Here is a 23073-nt window from a genome sequence, read left to right on the forward strand (position 1 = left end):
TTCTTTTTTTGTTGGAGGTTTTTTTTTTTTTTTGTCACGGGACAGGATACGCGTTGCAATGGGAGCCCGTCCGATATCCATCCTCGTACAGAAGCCGAATTCAGGAGCGTTGCTGAAGTGATTTGATTTGGAGACCCTTGTCGGAATTTGACCGCCGTGTCATTGGACAGCAGTCACGGTCCCGGCAGTTTAGAGGCATCTTCTGAACGGCAGAGAATAGAAGAGGGGGAGGGAGGGAGGGGGGGGAGATAAAAAAAACAAACTGTCCGCTTCACTACTCTCCATCTGCGACCCTGGACGGCTTGAAATGAGGACCACAACCCGGCTGTGTTCCGTGTGAAGAGGCAAGCGGGGGACGGCAGTTTCTTCGGCTCTCAAGGACGCAAAGAAGTGTCCGCCGGCCGGGCTCCGGAAGCATGGAGCGGGACGACACCGACACCGGGAGCGCGTCCAAAAAGACTATAATTGCGAAGATATTCAAAGTTCGCAGGAGGAGGGAGATGCTTTTCGTCCAGGTGTGCTTCGTCTGCGGTATCCTCTTCGCGGCGTGGGGCATGTCTGCGTTGTTGACCAAGACAGGTGAGTGGGGAGGGGGTGGTGGGGACTGCTGAGATGCACCGGGGGCACAGGGAGCTCTGGACGGCGCGGATCTGCAGTGAAACCATGTACCCACGCGCACCAACAGTTCGGCTAATTGTAATCCCAGAGCATCGAGCCCAACACAGGCCTACACGCTCTCATGTCAAGGGCAGGGGATCACAGCGTTGTGTTCGCTTGCTTGTTAAAATCGGAGCAGGTGCAGAAAATACGTGCGCGAAGCCTCCGATTGTGGTTTTCTACCCGTTTAGATGAAGTGTGTGTAGTTTCTATTAATATGCTGTAAATAGCCCAGGATGCGTTCGGTGTTTTTTTTTTGGCCCAGCACACTCTGTAGCAAAAAAAAAAAGTCCACTGCACAGGTTATCGTCAGGTTACAGCATTTTTATTTTATCTCCGTGTTGGATACATGAGTCTGTTTGCCCGTATGTGCCGCAGTGTGCGCGCGGTGGCAGCGGCACGTTTTTTAATTTGAAATAGGGTGGCTCATAATCACGGCACACGCACACCTCACGCTCCACATGCACACGGCGATCAAGTAACCGATCCCAGAACGAGCACAATTTAATTCGTCTGCGCTTTGCGCTTTCTTTTTTCTTTTATTTCTCCCAAATCTGCCTCTTTTTTTTTTTTTTTTTTGGTTTGGCGCCAGGCATATCGTCGGTCACACTACACTGGAGCTCAGGATGGTGGTTAGCGCTGGCATCATCGCGCCTGGCCCGGGGCTTCACACACATGCACACACACGAGCGCGCACACACACTGGATCACCTCAATCACGCTCGAGCATCATCACGCTTCCAGGTTCCGCATGGCCATCGAGGGATCCTGATTTTACGCAGAGACCGCTGTAGTTTATCTAAAGATGATATGCGGTGGCTTGCTTAATGTTTGTAGCTTGGTGCTCGACGTGTGCGCCGAGCAGACAACTCAGATGGCTGATCATGCGTTATGCGTGTGATGTTATGCAGGCACTGACACACACACGCGCACACACACACACACACCAACATGTCGAAACTCTTACCTCAGGCCCGTGCCAACGCTGACACGCAGAGCATCCCACACAGCCTCACATGCGGTTATGTAATCTAACGAGCAACCTTGACATTTTGCTGGTGAAGAATGATATCTGACACACACCACTTTGATCAGAGGTTAACTAGACAACCCCCCCCCCCCCCCCCCCCAGCACAGTGTAGTTCATATGAAGGGAACAATACAAATGTGCCAACATGAATTTCGCAGTCTTGCTGCTTCTTTTTTGAAATCATGAGTTATTGTAATCTGAGCAGAGGGCTTGGTCTTTGTCTTTTTTTTTCTTGTGCTTCTAACCCTAAACTTCAGGCCCAAGCCCTGTCATGGGATCTGTCCATCTGCAACCACTTAGGCCCCAGGAGCTGAAAGCGGCCGTAAATTACCCAAAACTACTGCCTGACTGTAGATCTCCAACTGATGTATCAGGAGTTTTATTAATTACATTAAAAACAACAAGAGGCTTAAAAGATTATTCTGAATGATATCATACAGGCAAGTGCAAATCTCTTATCTCCAAAGGCAGGCACTGGGAGCCAAAGTAAGCCACCCTCTGTCACTAATGGCTTGCCTTTTTTTTTTTTTCATTTAATCAAGTTCTCCTGACCCATACGATGATTGACATGTGGGGGTATTTGACAGAAGGCATTTATTGTAAATTTCATCCTGTTTGACCATGCAGTAGCGGCAATGGTGGTGGTGGGATTTCAAGGTGACATGCAAGAGAAGTGTTTGATAAGAGATGACCAGAAATCCCCTCTGCACCCACGAGACCCAAAGCTCGCCATTATCAGATCTGTGTAATTGAACAGCCGTGGCCTTCTTATCTTTCGTCCATCACAACAGGGACACGTGCACACATTCACGTCACAGTGAAACCTGTGCCATGTGTTTGCCACCCGTTTGATTGATAGTAGTGTGGAGGAGTGTTGCTGCGCCGAATGGTCCAGATGGATGGGATTTGATGTACTACTCCTGGGTTACATCTCCGTGAAAGAGGGGTGGGGCGCAACATGCTGTCATGCATGCTGATGGGGCTGCGTGCGATGAAGCTGCGCATGGGGAGGACTAGAACAGGTGTTTATGAGAAGCGGGGCTCGACTCTGACAGGTAGCTGTGGCACGCAGACGGTGATGGTCTGGGGGGGGGGGGAGAGAGTCAACAGGAAGGTGAACACCCGAATAAGGAGAGCATCTTCACCGCACAGTAGATTAATGGATGCTTGTCCTTGGTCCATCTGAGCTGAGCTGACTGGAAAGAGCTGGAGGACAACAACTGCTGTCCCTCTCTATAGTCTTATTCAAAATGTGCTCACAGCCTTTTTTTTAAAATCCCATTTGGGCTCATTTCTTTGTTTGTTCTGCTCCAAAATAGCAATTAGATTTAGTATCTTTTAATGTAACTGCAGTTGTCAGAATTTCAGGTTGGCCTTAATGCCACATTTAAGATGTGCTCATCTATAGATTAGGCCAACTTTAAGGCGCACAGCCTGTTAACCTTCACCAACGTTGAACAATATATGCTGGCGACAACTTCAAATGTTTTTATTTTGTCTTTTTGGACCAACAGTCCCAAACCCAAAGATGGAGGACTAATAAATAAAAGTCACATTTAAGAGTCTGGGACAAGACCATATGTGGCATTTTTGATTGGGGGGGGGGGGGGTAACTATGAATCAACTTTCAAATAGTGCACCTCTGCAGTTGCACCCCATCAGCCGCTAAAGATGCACTGACTTCTTGACCCCAGCAAAAATTGAAAAATGTTTATTTACTGACACCTATTGTCATGATATTTTAAATTCAAACTAACATGTCAAAATGAATAACGAATGTATATCCCAACGTGACTTCCAATTGTTGAAATGTCTTAGTATGAGCCAAAACATTCAATGTTTAAAGATAAAGATGCGGTGGCTCTGAATTTCTTTTTTTTTAAGCTCAAGATTCACTTTGTTGTCCCACATTGTAGGACATTTGGATTGGGCTTTCACCAATGCAGCATCCACAAAAAACCTTCCAAATTCATCAATAAATAAACAAACAAAGCACTGTTGGGTTCCATCTCAATTTCTTCTTTAATTTTTTAATCTGCTGCGGTTTAGTTTTTGTATTGACTTTTTAAAATCTATTCATTCGGCGATGTTGTAAAGCTGGTGCTCTGTGTGTTGCACATGGGATGGGTCGGTTATTATTTTCTTGGCTTGCCTTTAGAACAGCCTTTTGGTAGGTCGATTGCAGGGATGGAAGCTGTCCTAAACCTTTTTACGTCAATGAAGTCTGCATGAGTTGGACTTGAGTTGCACAGAGAGGGGACCGAAGCATCGTCTGTACCTTTTCTACTGCACCTGAACGGGACGTAGCGAACAGCTGACCTCTAGTTTCAATAGATTGATGGTGATTTTCTAAAAACATTTCATAACTACAGAAGTCAAAGCAACCGGTCTATAGTCCGTTTTCCTTACAGCAGGCTTTGCATAAGTCACTTAGTTCATTGGCCTTCTCATCCTAAGCTGGGACCATGGCCGTCTCCTCCCATTCCTCCTGGCATTCCTTAAATTCCACAAGGTCCCTGCTCCTAAATGCTATTTATCTTTGAACTATGCATTTTAGTTTTTTAAATGTCTTTGGGAATAGAGGATTTTTGTTTGTGTCCATAGTTGTCATCTTCTGAGTTAGGACATTCATTTTTTAATTTAATATATTCTCTAGTTGTGTCTGTTGCCTCCTCAAAGATGACGCTGTAAAAGTCGGTAAAACTTTCAATGCCATCATTGTCCCAGACATTTAAATTTTTATTTTTTTTTTTACTGCTTTTGAGTAAGGCCTTGTGGGATCAAATTAAATGCACATTATGATTAGAGTTGGCTAATGGGGGCGAGGCCTCGGATGCGTAAGATTAATGTTTATTGAGAATTCTGTTGCAGCGAGTCTTACAGTCCACACATTGCTTAAATGCATTGCAATTGTCATTGCACACGGTCCGCAATTAAGATGGCTGCCTTTGCAGCGTTTCCACGTATTTGTGTGTTGACTCGTAGTTTGTCAACTATGCTCCTGAAAGTGGGCATTGCAGAGAAACGAAGATGGCACTGAAGTTGGCTCCCTAATTGCAGCTGTTGAGGGAAACTTACCTCCCATTGCTGAGCGACCGATGCATGTTTGACATTTTAGGTAGAGGCCGGTCTCCTTCAAAAACCACTATACTTAGACTGGTCAAATCCGGACTAGATTATCCCAGAGACTCTTTAAATCACAGTTTCTGAGTTGTGAAATTGGCAGCATGTGTGCCAACCACCGGTGTCAGAAAATGTTATGTCACTTTTTACTTTATTTACAACTAAATTGATTCTTGGATCGAGTTTCCTGTCCACCAAACTCCACTGAAAGTCCTACGTTTTTTTAGATTTCCTGTTGACAAACTAACGAGGGTTAATCGGGGGTAATCAAAACCTCCAAGCTCTTCACGACACCAACACTGCGGTCATTCAACATAGAGACAAAGACAATTAATCAACGTGAGTCATGCCCACAACAGACTGCAGTCCTCATCCTACCCCCAGCCTGCCTAGAAGTCCCGACAGAAATCAGTCTTTATCGTTTTTCATTTTCAGATGCTCGGCAGGAAGCACGCAGAGCACTGAACCCCCAATGTTGTCACAGGGACACAGGGATGCATGCAGTCATTTACCACGAAACGACACAGTCATTCTTTAAAGAACATAAGATTTCATAGTTGCGGTCAAGTGATTCTACACATAACAGCCTGGAGAAATTGCATTTAGATGGACTGTCATGCAAACTTTCCCAAAACATGTAAATGGTCCACTGTTTCCAAACATCAAACAGCCCATGTGCTTTACACATGACTCTTATTGTCAAGTATGACAAAGTGATCATCTCTTGGCACAGTGTCCACATGTTTCAATCCCTCCCCTGGCCTTGCATTGGTGTGCATTGAGCGGATAACGGTAATCAACAAGGGGGAGTGAAACTGAGCCGGTTAGTGAAGGGGAACAGTTTGCAGTGATGACTGGATGGTTTGGTGTTTTTTGGATTGTAGAGCTGTGGGCAGCAGCTGCACTCGCCTTGTGTACAGTCTGTTTGTCCAGCGCCTGCTGATCGCCAGGCTGTCAAACTGTACCGGATTAAAAGCCATTTAATGACGCCATTTCGGTGTCTGTACACCCACAAACTTTATACAAAGATTAAGTGAAAGGTTGGAGAGTAGAAAATGATTAACCAGTGCCTAAACTGTTTTTTTTTTTTTTTTTTTTAAATCCGGTGGGCAGAAACACGACTCCTGCTTAACGTGTAAATGGGATGCTCAGATTCACCAACACAACCTTTTTAACGGTAGTAACATCTTGTTCTTTATTTAATCGATAAATAGAGAAAATAATCAGCAGATTAAACAACTTCCTCCCTGCTCCAAATTACCGATCAGCTGACTCATATACTGATGTACCTGCAATAAGCAAATATTGGTGGATTTCTACTATATTTTATATAACATTCAGTGTTCTAATCAGTCAAATTTTCCAAGAAGTCTTTACATCTCAGTAATAGTTGTCTCCTTTTGTCCTAACCATAACTTCCGCAAATTCATTGCCAGAGGGGGAATTCGGTGATCTTTCGGACACATTCACATGGTCAAGGGAGACATTTACAAACTCTGAGATCATGCGAGTCCACTGCTTCAAAGTCTTTCATAACCATTGTATAACCTACAATGGCAAGCCAGACGGAGGTAATCTGAACAAGTTGTACACAGACAATCTGTCCTCAGGGTATTCCCTAGTGATCTGCTCATCATCGAGAATTCAGCAATACTGTGAAATCATCCTGCAGCAAGTTACCGCTGTGTCGAATCAACGTTGCGCTTGTGTGGTGACATTTCATGAAAATTTGTGAGCATTGAAACGCCGCTCAGGTCGTCGGTGATTTTTACATAATAGATTTGGGACAGCAGTTTTTTTATGTCCTCATTACGGAGGCTTAAGAGCATTTTAATGAAAAATGAAAGTTGTACGCTCCTCCACCCACTCTCCCACCCCAAAAACATAATGGCACAGCAGCTGCATGTTGATGTGTTATTGCTACCGCCGGAAGAAAATGTAATTTCTACATGAATGAAAACTTTTAACGGATTAAAGAAAAGCCACCTTATTTGGATTAATGACCATGATCATGGATGTTTAGGGTCATAAAACATACTTTTGTGTAAGAGCAGCCATGTTAGTTTTCCTTGCTGTTTTTACAATGTGCAAAATGGAGTTTCAAGGTTTCCCTGCGGCAAAAGAAAAGGCTTTTAAATTGTTCCAGCAGATCTTCAGTATTAACCTCCAACACATGCAGCAAACTTGCATTTTGCAATTTTAGATGGTTTAATTCAGGTTGAATGGATGATAAGCAAAGCTGTTTTTGTGTTCGGTTTCCTGCAGGCCATGGGATGATCGTGGAGGGACATGCGGACGTCGAACACTGGGGAAGACGGCTAATGGCTTCAGTACCAGACAACGAAACGGAGCAGAAGAACTGTTCAGCGCCAGGTATGCTATTAAAGGTCCATTAATCCACCAACAGAGAATTGTCGCTCTACTCTGTAGTTTTCCTCACACACGTCCTCCACAAATGTTTTTTACGTCTTTTTGTGCATTGTTTTTTTACGTCCCCGCAACTTAAAGATTTTTTATTTCTTCAGCAAAACTGCCATGAAAAGCCTGCTACACACTTCCTGCTCAGCACTAAATGGCAAACAAACAAAGTTGGCGACTATCTTGTGAACGTAGTGGAGCATTTAGAAGCTAAAGACACAGATTTTTCCCTCAGGATATATTTTATAAGATTTGATAATCTTTATGCACCAGTGAATGTACGCGGCATGACCAATACAGTCGGAAAGTCATAGATGCACTATTCTTGACGACTATAGGTATGTATTGTTCCAAGACGATCAATGAAATTGTAAGAAAAACTCCAAATAGCACGCAGAAGTTGAGGAGTTTTTGAGTTTGCTATGCTACTTTAATTTGGCCTCTATTGTTCTGACTCGGTTTAGAATACTTGCGCTGCAATAAGCACTGAAAGGGCTATTAGAAGAGTCAGGTATTGATTATGTTACAGCGTCTTTGGCACACTTAAGGGAAGCAGCATTCTCCTATAATTAGTTATACCGGACTCTATGCTGACAGTTCCACTGACACTGCTGACATCTGCATCAGCCAACGAAAAACATTAAAGCTACGTTGTTCATGATATTGTTGATTTGAAATGTACCAGCAGCAATGGCAAGATGTCAATTGAATTGCCTTGTGTTTTTTACTACATTCGTTTCATTTGAGCTTATTTTTATTTAATTTCTTTCCTCCAATGACTCGGTGAGAAAAGCTCTGCAGGGTTAGAGGTGATATTTATTGGCAAACAGGATTTAGGGACTACCTGCTCAATCTTAAGTCATGTAGTGGAAATGTATAAGTGTGTGTTTTTTGTTTTTTTTGCGTAATCACAAGTGACCCAGTAAGGACTAACTGGCTATGACTTAATTACTGGTCACAGCAGGCAGCATCCCTCAGGGATTAATGAATCATTGGTGCTGTGACCTGCAAATAAACAAGCAAAACATCTCTTTTTACGCCGCTGGATTTGAACTATTCAGTATTTAGTCCATTTGAATATCACAGTGGGGTCCTGTTGAAATGAGCACCAAATGAGAAGATTAGGTGCTTGAAGTTTTCCTCCTAATCCTTCAGGATTACCTTTTTTTTATTTATTTATTTTTTTTCAAATGTCTTCCGCACCAGACAGTACTTCGCATTCCACACATTTTTCACCGGCTCTAGTCCTCCTTCCTCTGATCCCACCCCTGCTCTGCCCCGTCACTGTGAGCCGATCATATGACTCTTTGTTCTTGGGTCATGGTTTTGTGAATAATCCAGTCATAGATTTCAGGTCACCTCGGATGACCAGTAACTATGTTGTGGGCAGTATGGGTGTCTCTGGTTGTAACTGGGCAAGGCTTCAATATAGATGATATATATATATATATATATAGATTGATTTGACCGTCACGATATATTATACTGCAAAACACTATCAAGTCATTTAGACTTCTAGACCAAATTCTCTAAAATTGGGGGGAAAAAATCTGACGGAAAAGGCCAATTATACAAAATATTTTTCTTCTTATTTACTCGGCTCTTTTTATTTTTACTCAGCAACTCCTTATGTAGAGATTCAGGAAACTCAACGCAAAATTTCTTAAGTTGAGGGGAAAAAGTAATCCAACATTGATCACTGTTCTCTGTCTGACCGACAGTTTGACTACAGTCAATTTATTGATCACGTTGCACTTGTCAAGAATATTTATTGCTCATGTCTCCCATCATCAGCTGGACCGATAACATGTTCACCATCAACACATTTGCCAAGAACTGAATAGAGTTCTTGGTTTCCAACTCTCACAATAAGCGAGAAAAATTGTTTTTGTTTTCTTTATCACCGATCGGTGCGCTTGTCCCGATTCCCTCTGCAGTTGTTTGTCCAGACCTGATGATCCAGCAGTGGACGATGGCACTGGTGTGCCAAGCACGAACCGTGGCTGGACCCCTGCTCGATTGGATGAGAATTATTATTGGAGGCTTTTCGTTTTATGCTGTGTGTGCAGCATCTGAAGCTCAGTTTAATTAAGCCGCCGTTTGTGGGCTGCATAGATTACACTCGGCCAGCTTTGGTCTCTCTGCCTTTTCCTCATCATTATTTCTGTGATCGGCGAGGGAGCCCTTTTCAGGGTTCACGGGGTGCTAATGTTGTTTTGCTTGTCCTGAAACTTGTGCCGCTAAGGCAGCCATTCATCATGAGTGCCTTTTTATTGGTCTTTCAGTAATAACTCCTGGAAAGCACAAGGTGCTGTCCAAACTGTTTTTGTTGCGCTCCTGATTGAAGGGGCTGATACAACCTTATTTAATAGTCGCATGCAGAACTTTAAATGCATTTTTCCCTTGTAGCAGGCTCATGACGAATAGAACAAATGCACTCTCACTTTTTCACTTAGATTTAACAAGTAACTCTGTGGATTGAATGTACTGGCAGTTTTATTTCCGAATCAAAATGTTTTATGATTTCTTCAAGGCTGCACAAGAAGTGTGATCAGAAATGTGTTTTGCTATTTGACTTGAGGTTTACTTGAGGACAGAGAATATTGGATTATATTCCCCATTTTGGGACCGACTGATGCCAACTGTGAAGCAAAGAAAATTGGAGAGAGGGGGGGGGGGGAGGGGGGCAGAGCACCGTGGCTAATGATCTGTGGGAGGAATAATTAGCTTTTAATAAAGATGCTGCTAATACCATGCATTTAAAACTCCCCTTGAGTGGCCTAATTGGCCTGGTGGAAGTCGTCGTCGTCGTCGACGACAGCAGCGCAAGAAGTAGACGTGAACAACAAAGCAAAGGTTTTAGTATGGCTGGGTTTGTACTATGAAATAATCCGACGGGATTTGATTTGTAGTGGTTTTAGATATGGCTCTAATCCTCCCACGGGCAACGGGACGCACATGTTGCATGTTTGGCTTGAAAAGTGGTGTGGGTGAGGAGGAACTGGGTGACTGTGGCCCAAAGTGGAATCGTCATCCTGTAAAAAAAAAGCTTGCTGTGTTATGGTGTAAATGTCTGTTGGCGAGTGGAGTGAGTTCTGCTGCTGGCGAAAACAAAAGGCAGCGTACAACATCCACTTGTTTGCCTAAAATCCTGAGTTTCAGTTCTTTGGGGGGGGTGTATGGTTGGTTTTGGGTAGGCAAAAACTGGCGGTAACACGAGGGGTGACTCTGCCAGCAGGGAGGCAGCCAGTCCACCGTTGGAATGCAGCTTCGTCCACTCCAGGGAAACACCAGAAGGAGGCTTTTTAAAAGGGAATTACACAAGCGGGGGGGATTATGCTGCTGTGCATAATGGAAACTGACCTCTCTTTGCTTCTCGCTCGCATGCCAACGGTGGAACAATGCTGAGGAGAGGGGGCTCGCAGGCACAAGCACCTGCACAGAGCACTTTCCGCGCTGCCCAGTTCAAACGCGGCTGACCTCCTTTTATGTTTGCACTCTGTCACATTCTGTTCTGCTTCCGATTTGCAACCGCATACATTTCCATCCCATTCTGCTTTTGGCTGATATAAACCGAGAAAAGGGACATTAGGTTTAAAGGAGTATAGTCGCGGCAGCGAGGCAGCTCTACTCTTGTATTGTTGCAGATCCATACCTCACCCCTGAGGGAGCTCGGTACCTATTTCTCCTGTACACAGCTGAATGCGCACGTCTCACAGTGGCGCCCCCTTTAGGTTATTGGACCAGGTGTCTTCTGCTCACCAGCTTGGCCCTTTTTCATCACCCCGACCGCTCACTCTTACATGAACGCGGTCACATTAAGGGCTGAGGGGAATTCATACTAAACGTGGAAGTGCAATAGGTATGCAAGTGTGTTCATGCAGGTGAAATTGCGTGTGTTTGAGCATGTGAAAGTATCGACCTAACAAATGGATAATCGTGTGTGTGTTGTAGGTTTACCCAAGCCCCTGCGCTCTTAAGAAGTTATTGTTTCTGTTTGACAGAGATTTTCCAGAAAGGCTACTCGTGATGTTGTCATGTTTACAAGAATGGCTGTCGGTTACCGTTGAGTCATGCTCTTCACTGATGTCTGCTGGAGTAAGCTAATTATCTAATCGACTAATAATGACCCCGAGGAATCATTCTCCTCTGAAGAGTCTCTTGACTGCTGTACTGGAGTGTCAACTGTATTCTGTTAATGACTTGGCTGGTCTGTGGGTCGGTGACAGAAGGTAGCGCCGGGCCCGCCGCCAAAACATCATGCTCGCATCATAATCATTTTATTCAGCTGTTTTTAACAAGTGATGACATTGTGTTTTTCCTCTGAAAACATACTTTGAATGGCTCCATATCAGTCCGTTTTGTCCAGGCCACCACAGTAGCTGTGTTGGGTGGAGACTTGCCCGCCTGTCTTTCTATCTCTGGGACAACAGACGGTACACGATGCTGAGCTCCATTATGTAACGGCACCATAATATCTGGAATATTACCAGATTATGGAATAATAGTTACTCAAATGTAAAGAATGGCTGTCGTGCTCTGGCTTTAATACGCCACTATATGAAGGTTATCTGAGCAGATTTTTGTATATGCAGAGAGACTTGTGTGACCTGTGTAGAGACAATAATTGTAGGACTTGACATTTTAAAATGTATTCAGTGCTTTAAATAACTGAACTTTACTCGCAGTAAAGCAGTGCCACAACAAATCCAGGGAAGAATACTCTAGTTTATAGTGCATGTAGTTATTTTCCTTGAACCCCGTATATGGTTGCACCATTTCCCAAATATCTCGCGTATTGAATTGGGTTAACTGATATTATTGTTGCAATCCTAACTAAAGTGGCAAAGCACAAAGTTTAAACCATGTTCTAATGGAATAACACTACTGCCAATCGAACATGACTTTTATTTTTTTTTGCCAAATTAGTAGCAATTATTACAAACGGGTGAATATTGTCACTTTTTATCAATAAACGTATACAATAATAGATTACCACCACCAACCGTCGTGAACTGGGCCCAACATGTCGAGCTGAACTGAAATGATTGAATTACTTGAATTATTTTATGGCCCAACTTGATACGACGCCTTTCCTTTTTGTGAAAAGTTGCTGTCCTGTGCATATGGTAAAAATGTTTTTGGCTCTTTTGTGCACACGAAAGTCACCATTATTGACTCAATGAAATATGTATATCTTGCATGGGAAGGCTGAATTATGTAATGCATCTAGGGTGAGAAAAGAAATTGACCTCCCCCCCCCCCCCCCCCCCCCCCCCCCTAAAATCGTCAGCCCACTCTTTTTTGACCCCTAATCATTTTCATACTGTCCACACTTATGAAAGTGATGGTAGCGCTGCATCTCATCAAATCCTCCCAACACTTGTTGCCAATAATTTCTTGCATAAGCGGCACAGTCAGGTGTCCAAACAGAGAATCCAGGGTTTATTTATAGATTTTGTAGCTCAGTCTCTGAACAGGACCTGTTTTTTTTGTTTTACCTCCTGCCTGTCGTGCCGGTACAGACATCCCCTCCCTCTCGCTCCTTCGTCGCCTCCAAAACAGACGGCAGCCCCATGCAAACACAAGAACAGCAGCATAGATACAAGTTTTAGTTTTTTCCGATTTGTACAATCACAACCTTTTGTTCAGCGGAACATTCTGATAGCAGCTTCCTCTGCGCCATCTCAAACATATTTACCTAAAGATTTTTTATAGTGATTAATAACAAATTGGCACATGCAGTTTAGTTCACAATGCCAGATATTAATTTGACAAATCTCTACCGTCTTGCCGTATAAATGTAGGCTACAACTTGTGCATATGTCTAAAAGCAAAGCAATGTCTTATGAAATGATTACAAAAAATGGTGAATAGCAAGCAAACTCTTCTTAGAGCTGAAGCAATTGATTGAACGATTCACCGTCAGACAGAAAGTTGAAAACTTTGTCTTATTTGTGTGCCAACTCTCCCTCATTAAAAATGATACCCAATTCAACTGAGCTACATATTATTTATGGTTCTATTTATGGGCCTCATTTGAGATGCATGACTCAAGTAATCTGTCTGTTTTCCTACTCCTGTGTGTACGTCCTGTCCTTGCGTGGGGAAACGGCTGTGGCGGCATGTTCACGTCCGGTTTGACCTCTACAGTGAGGAGACACAGACGAATCCTGTAGACGCTGTCTGCCCGAGTGTTTACAGGGCCGGGGAGGTGACCCCTGCCTGCCCTCTTTCTGCTGTGGCGGCGCCCTTTAAACACCTTTTGTGATCACCTATTTTTAACTCGCTCTCAGCCAGACCTGATTGTGCACAGAGGCAGGGGGCTGAACATGTAACCAAAGAACATGGATGGCAATGGCATTTAATTATTGATTAATGGCAGACCTGCAGGTTTGGCGGGTGAACATGGAAGCAGGAGGTGAAAAGGCTCGGACAGCAGGAAATTCAAACTTGATACTTTCCCCGTGGTTTTATGTTTTTCAGAAGTATTCGAGCAACCTTCAGCTGGTAGAATAATGTTTGATTGTGGGTGTTTGTCCCTGAGGTATCAGTAGGACTTTAGCCTACTGTATCAGCATCAGTTTTTCAGTCACCTCTGATGGCACAGCTGACAAATCCTGTAATTGATTGCGCCTTTGCTTGAGGCCGGCGGATTTCCGACATGTTTCATTCAGCACATGAACCTGTCATAAGTGAAATGAGCTAAAGCCGCCTGCAATAGTCAATGTTGCTGTCAGATCCCAATGTCAGCCTGGTGTTCTCCAGGTTGTCATAAAGACATTACTCATACTATTATTATTTTGTCGTCTAATCAGTTGCATTTACTGGGTCATGGAGGCAGCCTTGGTGCTGCAATGAGACCTCAAATCAAGGCCGGCTCAAAGAGCCATGACACAAAGAGTCTGAGATGACATAATGGAGATGCAACGTGAAAAAAAGTCCATGTATGTGACATGAAATGCATCAGTTGATTTGAGTGGGCTTGGACCACATACTGTGGAGTGTTTGATGTGCCTGTGCAGTGTTCCAAATGCTGCGCTGATTCAGTCATGTGTGCACACTTCGCCGAATATCATAAATGCAGGCAACGGTGGGGATGGGACAGATGCAGTGAGAAGTCTCAGGTGAGCGCTGTTCCACTTCACGAGTCCATATGCGACAAGGGGCCCACAGCTTGCCTTATATTCAGTCATAAACAGTGTTATTCTGCTGGCTCAGACTACAGCAGTTTGTTGCATCACTTGGGTATTTGTATTTTTCGAACAGTAGTGCCACAGCAAGGCAGTCCCATCTACTTGATTATTTCATTGTTGGGATAGCAAGGTCCACCACTTGGACCCAGACTTAAATATCGCAACAAGATGATGAATCCTATAGATTTCGATGATCCCTTAACTTTTCATGTAGCGCCACCATGACGCTCACATTTGTGGTATTGAGTGGAATGTCTCTACAGCAAACTGAAATTTGGCACAAGCAGTCATGTCCCCGTCAGGATGAGCTATTGATCAACTTTGGTGCTCCCCTGACGGCATCATCGGGTGGAAATACTTGACCGTCGGCCACAGCTGTACTGTGTTTATTGCTAATTAATAAATGTTAGCATGCTAACACGAAACTAAGATGGTGAACATGGTAAATATTCTACTTGTCATTGTGAAAAAACGACTTTGCAACCCTAGCTGACTGGAAGAATGTTCTTTATTTTATCAAGGAGATTTACAGAATGTTTTTTTCTTTTTTAAAATACACAGTTTGAACAAGAGAGCTGGATCTTTATCAGTTATCCACTGAGAGCCAGACGCCAAATGATGCTGCACCTCCAACACAAAATTAAAAGTGCACAACAAGAACAGTTGAAACTACAAAACCCGCATGAACTGTAAAAACATCAATAAAAACTCTAATGCTAAAATCTTCATCCATTGTTCGCTGATATTGGCATCAGCTAGCATAGACTATGAAGAAGTACAGCCACACGGAGCTGCTGCATGACTGTAGACCTTTGTTGGTTTATTCTGCACTACAAGTCTAAATGTAGCATAGAGATAGCTGTAACTTGTGTACGCAGTATGGGAGGTATATGTTGCAGGCTTGTTTAATAAGAAACGAGATGTGAGCCTGCAGCTCGGGGGCCCAACAGGAACGGGTCGGACCGAGGCAGATCGCCCCAGATGCCGGATCCCGTCAGGGCGACGGCCAGCTTCTGTCTTCGGCCAGGTGCACTGTGGAGCGGTTGTGCTCCCAGAGATGTAGGCCGTATGGTGGCACCCTGATCACCCTCTGTTCCAGCTGGAGCTCTGGTGATGGATGATGAGTCCTCTGCAAGGACGCTTTTTTTTTTCTTTTTTTTTTCTGCCTGCTTGCTTTAATTCTGTATGACTGCAAGCTCTTAATATAGCCCAGGCTCTTACATCAGGTTTTGAGAAGATGGGATGGTTTATTTTTTTTCTTCTTCCATGAATAGGTATGAAGTCATTGGTTGCCGAGGGGTGTGACATACTGCAGGCTGATTTTCAGTCCTTTGGAAATTCAAAGCCCTTGATGTTTAAGTTTCCAGGTGTTTTTTTTTTTTTGGGATGATGATCACAGGCTGCTATTGAATTTGCATTTGCACCTTTCCAGGCTGCAGTGCCCTGTTTTTAGGTATACACGAGTGTTTGTTGCTGTATTAGATGATAAAGTGTGACGAGATGGAACAGGAACAGTCAGGATGACACTCTGATCGGTACCATGACCAAACTAATTCCGTGTAAGCAAGCTGAACCAACGGGGCACACCGTGCCCGCTCCTCTGAGACAGACGCCCATCATGAAGTCATGTGGTCCTCTCTGGGTGGGTCGGGGACATGTACCTCGCTGATATGCCGCTCCTGTGTGGTGACCGTGACATTTCCTCTCTCCTCAGCAATACACGAGTTCCCCAATGACATTTTCACCAATGATGAACGTAAGAGCGGGGGCGTTCTGCTCCACATCGCGGCGGTAAGAGGACTTTTATTTTTTTTTTGTAGAAGCTGCTGCACCTGCATCTCCCATCACATCTGTCCCCAATCAACACTTTTAGTAGAGCTCAGCTGGTTGTAGGTGGATTTAGAAGCGTTTTACTTAGCAGACTAATTGCTTGTTTTTATCTTTTTAAAGCCGGAAAGGTAAGGTTGGAGTCGCTGCATAGTAGCAGTTTTTGCTTAGCGTGAATGTAAGGATGCCACATAGGAGCTTTTTAATGCTCAAATGATTTTACACACAAATTGTCATTCACCTGTTTTGTGCAAAACAAACTCCTAGATGTAAACTCGCACACAGATGAGAGGACGATCTATAGGGAAGAAAGAAAAATGGGTAGAACAGTTCAGTAGTACTTTGAGCGTGGAGGTTGTAATGCAGATCTTTTCTGAGAGGCCATGGGATACAAACAAAACAAAAGCTCTGGGAATAGCCAAGTAATTGCACTCTTAATATTTTATGACAAATTGATCTTGAATTATTAAAGCCAACGCACAACCACATTTGACAGGGTGTATAATATAGTAAACACAAAAGGGCAGGGAGCAAATCGGTACAAGAATGTAGAACTAGATTTAAAATCAGCGGATATAACCCATGTCGTTTTTTGAATGTATTGAATGCACATCGGAACAGCTGCAAAACTACAAGACCTCATTCATTTCATTTTACAGTTCTGAGTGTCGTAAAGCATTCTCTCAGAGGAGAGCTTCAACTCAGGAGTGTGTGTGTGTGTGTGTGTGTGTGTAGATGGCTTCATAAATATGATAGTGTAACTCTGACGTTGGAAGTATTTTTAGTCAGTTTAATTTTAAGTGATTACATTCATTAGAACAATGCTGAGGCCTTTATAAATGTACATTTATAATAATGTACATTTGTATTTATCTTGTATGAGCGGCTTCTCCACATGAAAAACCATTATTGAGTATTTAGTCATGCTAAGCTCCAACTGACTTGACCTGTGGAGTTCAATGGAGTTCTTGGGTATTGTTCAGCAGGAGGTAATGCTCTTCATGCTGGATTTAACTGGCTTTAAAAAGTTTCTTTTAGTCAAATGCAAGTCAGGGCTGTAGGATTTGAGAAATTTCTGAGGTCATGAGGCTCCCCTCATAACACATTCCCCATCCCGCTCAGAAAATGTTGACCTGAAACCAGAATGAATTGGACATGAATGGAAATTTTATACCTCAGCATGAAATGTTGCTTCACAGCCTTCTCCACACTGGGGTAGACATGCTGAGACTTTAAATAATGTATTGTTTTGTTGGATTAAAGAATAGGTTCACACAGTTTCAAGTCTGTCACATAGCGATAGTCGAAAATTCCCTTTTTTTTTTAAATTTCTGTTACGATGCCTCCGTTGCAGTTCGGCAAGGGAACACAGGGAATTGTATACTAAAAGGACTAGGACGACGTGAAGACACCTACTGGATTTGTCCAACTCTGACTAAAAATCGATGACATTTTTGAGCAGAGCCAGTTTGAACAGAGGTGTGAGAACTGTAGTACTTTGCCTCCACGGCATGGTTAAGCACTTCTCACCACACAGATTACATTAGCACGGAGATCCCCCGCCTACGAGGGTGCTTTAGAGAGTGCTCATCTTCTCTCTCTCGTTCTTAATGAAAACATTATCATGATCACTATCAGGTTTTGGTTTCCCTTGTAAGGTTAGAGACGCAAATAGAATATGACCGGGACATAAAGAGTCTTGTATGATTTGAGCAGTTCTGTATGCTGCTCTTACACTTAAGTGTCTCAAACTGGATGTTCCACACTGAAATTTGACTTCTTATTGTCACTGCTGAGAGGAGTAAAATACAATGTGTGTGTGTGTGTGGGGGGGGGGGGGGGGCTGATCATACTGCAGTCCTGCACTGCCCCCTGTGGATAGCATAGAGCAGAGCACCGCCGCCATGGCTGCCGGGCCATGATGATGTCACAGCTGATCTATAATTTATAGATCTCTCCTCAGCTACTGAAATATGCTGCTCCCACCTCTCCTCTCTCACATCTATCCTGATAGATCCTGTAGATTTTTTTTTTTCAAATTGCAAGAGAACAGCTTGTTGCTGAATTGACATTTGAATTTAATGCAGGCACTATTATAATTGGATGCTGTGCTTTGAGATTCCCCTTCACCCGTCCTTTAGCTGGAGAACATCTTGCTCTGCCAAGGCTCTATTAAGTTTGCTAATTTCTGCTGATTAAGGATGTATCTACACAGACACACGCTGTCTTGCCCTTGACACACACACACACACACACACACACACACACACACACACACACACACACACACACACACACACACACACACACACACACACACACACTCACTCTCTTAGAGCGTAACTCTACCGTTTCTGTCTATAGGCACTCTACATGTTTCTGGCCCTCGCCATAACGTGCGACGAATACTTTGTGACGGCGCTGGAGAAGATCTGTGAGGTACTTGGGAGTTGCAGTCTTTGATTTGTCAGCGTTGACATCACACAATGCCGTTGTTTGTGTAAACCAGACCTCTTTGCTTAATTTCTGCAGAAACTTGATCTGAGTGAAGATGTTGCCGGAGCCACCTTCATGGCAGCTGGCAGCTCTGCGCCAGAGCTTTTTGCTTCAGTCATTGGTAGTGACACACACACACACACGCACACACAGGCACCCCTACAGTATGTGTATACACTCAGACATTCCCAGATGGTTGGTGTCTGATTAACGGCCTCTCCACGTGTGCAGGTGTCTTCATCACCCACGGTGATGTGGGGGTGGGTACCATCGTTGGCTCGGCGGTCTTCAACATCCTTTGCATCATTGGTGTCTGCGGGATCTTTGCTGGACAGGTGTGTGTGTGTGTGTGTGTGTGTGTGTGTGTGCGTGCCAGAGGGAGTGACTTACTGCTCCGGCTGCATCTTTCTGTTTATTTATAGACTGCAGAGCAGCACATGTGTAGCTGCTCTGCATTTGCTGAGGGGAAACAAAGCCATCTGCTTTAGTTGGCTTTCTCAAAAATGGTTTTAGTAGAAATGGAGAACTCTGGAGGCGTAAATTAATCATAAATCAATGTTTCTTCTGTAAGCTCTTTCTGTCAAGTGAAATTCACATATTAAGTTTGTTGGTTCATACCATATGTATGAACCAAAATGCTTCACAGAACCCTAATGCGCAATGATCTAAAATATGACGCTGCACTTTTCCCTTTTTAAATCAGGTGGTGATTTTGACCTGGTGGGCAGTTTTCAGGGATTCCTTCTACTACACCCTGTCTGTTTTGGCTTTAATTGCAGTAAGTTGGACCCCGTGCATTTAAAAAAAATCCAAATCAGCCTAAGTTTGATAAAGCTATGTTTTCCTTTTATTTTTCAGTTCATCTACGATGGGAAGATAGAATGGTAAGTCAGTTTGCTTTAAATGTGTCCATATTTTAAAACGGGACTATGTAACTTTTAAAAGAAAAAACATTATGATTGGAACGCTAAATTCATAAGCAAGAAAACACCCTGAATCACATCTTCACACTCAATGACTTTGATTATGTTTGTAAACTTTAATACAACTTTAGGACATTGCTGCACATCACATTCAGACTTGACGTTACACTACAACATAGCATTGTCCTGTAATTGTTACTTGTGGTGACAGAAGTCATTGTTCAGCAAAAGTTACAGTCTGACTTTAAAGGACGCGTGTGTAGGATTTTGGAGGATCTCTTTGCAGAAATTGAATAAAATATGAATGAGTATGTTTTCATAAGTGTATAATCACCTGAAACAAAGAATATTCATGTTTAGAGAATGAGCCCTTCATATCTACGATGTTTCACGGCCATGTTTCTACAGTAGCCCAGAGCAGACAAACTGAACACTGGCTCTAGAGAGAACCTATTCTGTTTTTTACGTTACCTCAAGGCCATCGTAGTCCTTCAGTGAAACTGTGGTAACGTGAGCTGCTGAGTGCAAAGCCGTGCAACTGCCACCCACCTTCTGAATTACGTTGCTCTGAAAGTAGGCGAGGCGAAGGTCCTGAAAGACACCATGGCGTTACCACGGTTTTGTACTCTGTGGCACACGTTAAAGCAGTCTCGGAAAGGGCGGAGTGAGCGGAGGGGTATTCCGTTGTTTGCAACCTCACCGCTAAATGCTACTAAATCATACACACTGATTTATTTAAAGTGTGTGGGAACCCGAATTCATTGTTTTATAATTAACCCTGTATTTTTATCTTCACCAGGTGGGAGAGTTTGATACTGGTGGTCATGTATGCTGGATATATCCTTATCATGAAGTGAGTTCTGCATGTTTTTTTTTTTTTTTGTTCAGTTGTTGTTCAAGCTGACTGACACATTCCCACTGCAACAACCTGAGTGTAAACTTGGGGAGAGTTGCTATAATTCTGCGCTCTGATACTTTTTTTAACATTTTTTTTAAATGAGCATGAGGAGAGCACTCTGGTGTTTCACAAGAGAAGAGTGTTTCCAGCTGGAGGGGAGGGTCTCTCTCATGTCCCCTTAGCCCAGATGTTAGAGAAAGATTAAGCTCAGGTGCCTTCTGGTGGAAACTATTTTATAATGCAATTTCACACCGTAAGGACACCATTTTACATTTTCTTATTTATGGATCTTTGTCAAATATGCTAGAGATCAGAATTTGTATTCATTTTATATAATTGATTGAAAAAAATGCTGCACATAGGAAACTATTAAAGTTAATTATGTGGAGGATTCTATGCATTTTATTTCATAAAACTATTGCCCCATGACACTGAACCTTTGGATTATTAGGATCAGAGTAGGGGTTCTTTTTCGTCTGTTGTCTGGGGTGTGTGCATCCATTCACATAATTCGGTTACAATCGGCCCCGAAGACGTCTCGTCCCCTGTCTCATTTAATCTGTTACCTTTCTGCTTGTATGAGCAAACTGTTTGCACAAAATACAGACTCCATCTATCACGACACATTTGTGTCTTTTATAGTCCAAACCGCATAATGCCAACCCACGTCGTCCTGTGCCGCTGTCTCTGTCCAGCTGGTAATCTGTGTTACAGTCTGCAGCAGCCTGCTCTCTCCCTGCCATAAGAGTTTAATCTTTCTCCCTCTGTAGTGGCTAAGAGCACGGGCTTAACCGGATCACTCTCCTTTCTCATTTGGAGGAAAGAAGTGCTGTCATATGTCTGCCCTCTCCCAAAAATATCCGCTGACCACTTTGGGCTGTTCCAGTCAAAATGGTGTAAAGTGAGTTTTATATAGCTCGATCGGAGCGCCGAGGTGACCTTCCAGGGCTTGGCTGTGATTCTTTTTTTTCCCTCCTCAAATAGCATACACGCTGCCAATTGTGAAAACGAGTAACGCTAAATCCAAGAGTTAAAGAAAAAAAGATGCGCATTTGTTTTTGGATATCAGTCAAGAATACTTGGGCCCCAAACTGAGCCGCTGTGATGGTCTGCAAATGCAGCCTTCGAAGGTTGGGACCGCTGAATTGGGACACAGCTGATGTAATTAGAAACGGCCAGCCTGCTTCAGTCTTCATGGTTTGTGCTTCTCTGTGTGTTTAGCTAACATTTTCAGTCAAGCTTGCTAGCTAGCTAGCCTTTTCTCTTTTTTAAATGTAAACCCTGTTGAATGATTTTACACTCAATTTACATATTTAAGAAACTATTTATCTTTTACAGCCTTTTGCCGTTCCTGGGCTTCAAACTCTACAAAATCTAAAAATCTCTAGTTAAAAAACCCTCGATTCAGAGGAGAAACTTAGCATAAAGTAAAATGTGGAATTAAGATAACGACTTTGAATATGCTGCAAACTGTAAAATACAGAACATTAGTTTTCATGTTAGCTTTTGAAGGTGTAACCTCTGAAAGGGATAGAGCTGTTCTTTAGATGTTGTCGGTGTTACTTTGCACACATTTTGTTCAAAGGCATCAGAAGTGACTGTATTTGCAATCCATTTTTATGTAATGGCACTCAAATGGTCTTATTGAAGGCCCTTGTTGCGTATGAAAGCCTTGCGATTGGCCACTTTTTCCCTTCTATTCTTATGCAGAACAGCATATTTCAGCCATTTTTCACTCGGTTTATGCTGATGCAGTTTTTCAGAAATTAGGCCACCGTAACTGTAAATTCACTCTATAAAAGTACGGATAGTAAACAGGTTATTTTGGCTAATGAGACATAATGTACATTTCAAACAAGTTGGAGCCTTTCATCTGAAGCTCATAAACCTTATTCGCAAATGTGAATATTGATGCTCAATCTTGTTTATTTCTTTCCCTTTAGGACTCTGGGCTGAATTATTTCAGTATCTCTAATTCAGGGATTATGTTCCATCTGATTACTAGATTCAACACCAGCATGCAGAGGTTTTTCATGGGGTCGAAGTCGAACAAGAATGTGGCAAATGGTAACGCTGCAGCCAGCAGTGAGATGGAGGACGGTAATACTAGTTATGACTATGTTTGGGATGACGACCCGTCATTGCCTTTAATCTCACCAGGTAAGGTTAATCAGACAGGCTGGGAACCAAAGATTATTCTGTCAGAACATGAATCGGATGTTTAAATGGAGATCTAGAGATGATTTGACTTCTGGAAGACTGTGGTTGTTTCCTTCTGATGTGGCTTTAACCATTGCCCCTATCTGCTGAACTAACTTCAGTTTTTTTCATCTTCTATGGTATTCTGCTGAAATTTACATATAGGAATAGTTCAACATTTTGGGACAGGTTTCCCTGTTCACACCTGTTTATTATGCAACAGTGTGCTAAGCTAACCGGCTACTGGCTAGCTTTATATTTAGCAGACGGACATGAGTGGTATTGATCCTCTCAGCAGGACTGCAA

General features: G+C 43.1%; 1 protein-coding gene across 1 annotated transcript in view; it reads left to right on the forward strand.

Moving 5' to 3' along the window:
* Positions 1–416: 416 nt before the first annotated feature.
* The window catches only part of slc24a4b (solute carrier family 24 member 4b), a gene marked incomplete at both ends in the record, with an annotated part of 28394 nt that continues 5737 nt past the window's right edge, over positions 417–23073 (forward strand). The window contains 10 exons of the mRNA XM_079179769.1: positions 417–579; positions 7076–7183; positions 16139–16215; positions 18616–18690; positions 18784–18868; positions 18979–19082; positions 19451–19525; positions 19606–19631; positions 20470–20523; positions 22574–22728. Coding sequence (XP_079035895.1) covers positions 417–579; positions 7076–7183; positions 16139–16215; positions 18616–18690; positions 18784–18868; positions 18979–19082; positions 19451–19525; positions 19606–19631; positions 20470–20523; positions 22574–22728 — 922 coding nt within the window. The remainder of the gene's footprint in view (positions 580–7075; positions 7184–16138; positions 16216–18615; positions 18691–18783; positions 18869–18978; positions 19083–19450; positions 19526–19605; positions 19632–20469; positions 20524–22573; positions 22729–23073) is intronic.

This window comes from Pholis gunnellus (assembly GCF_910591455.1).
Source record: "Pholis gunnellus genome assembly, chromosome: 19".
In the NCBI taxonomy this organism is placed as follows: Eukaryota; Metazoa; Chordata; class Actinopteri; order Perciformes; family Pholidae; genus Pholis; species Pholis gunnellus.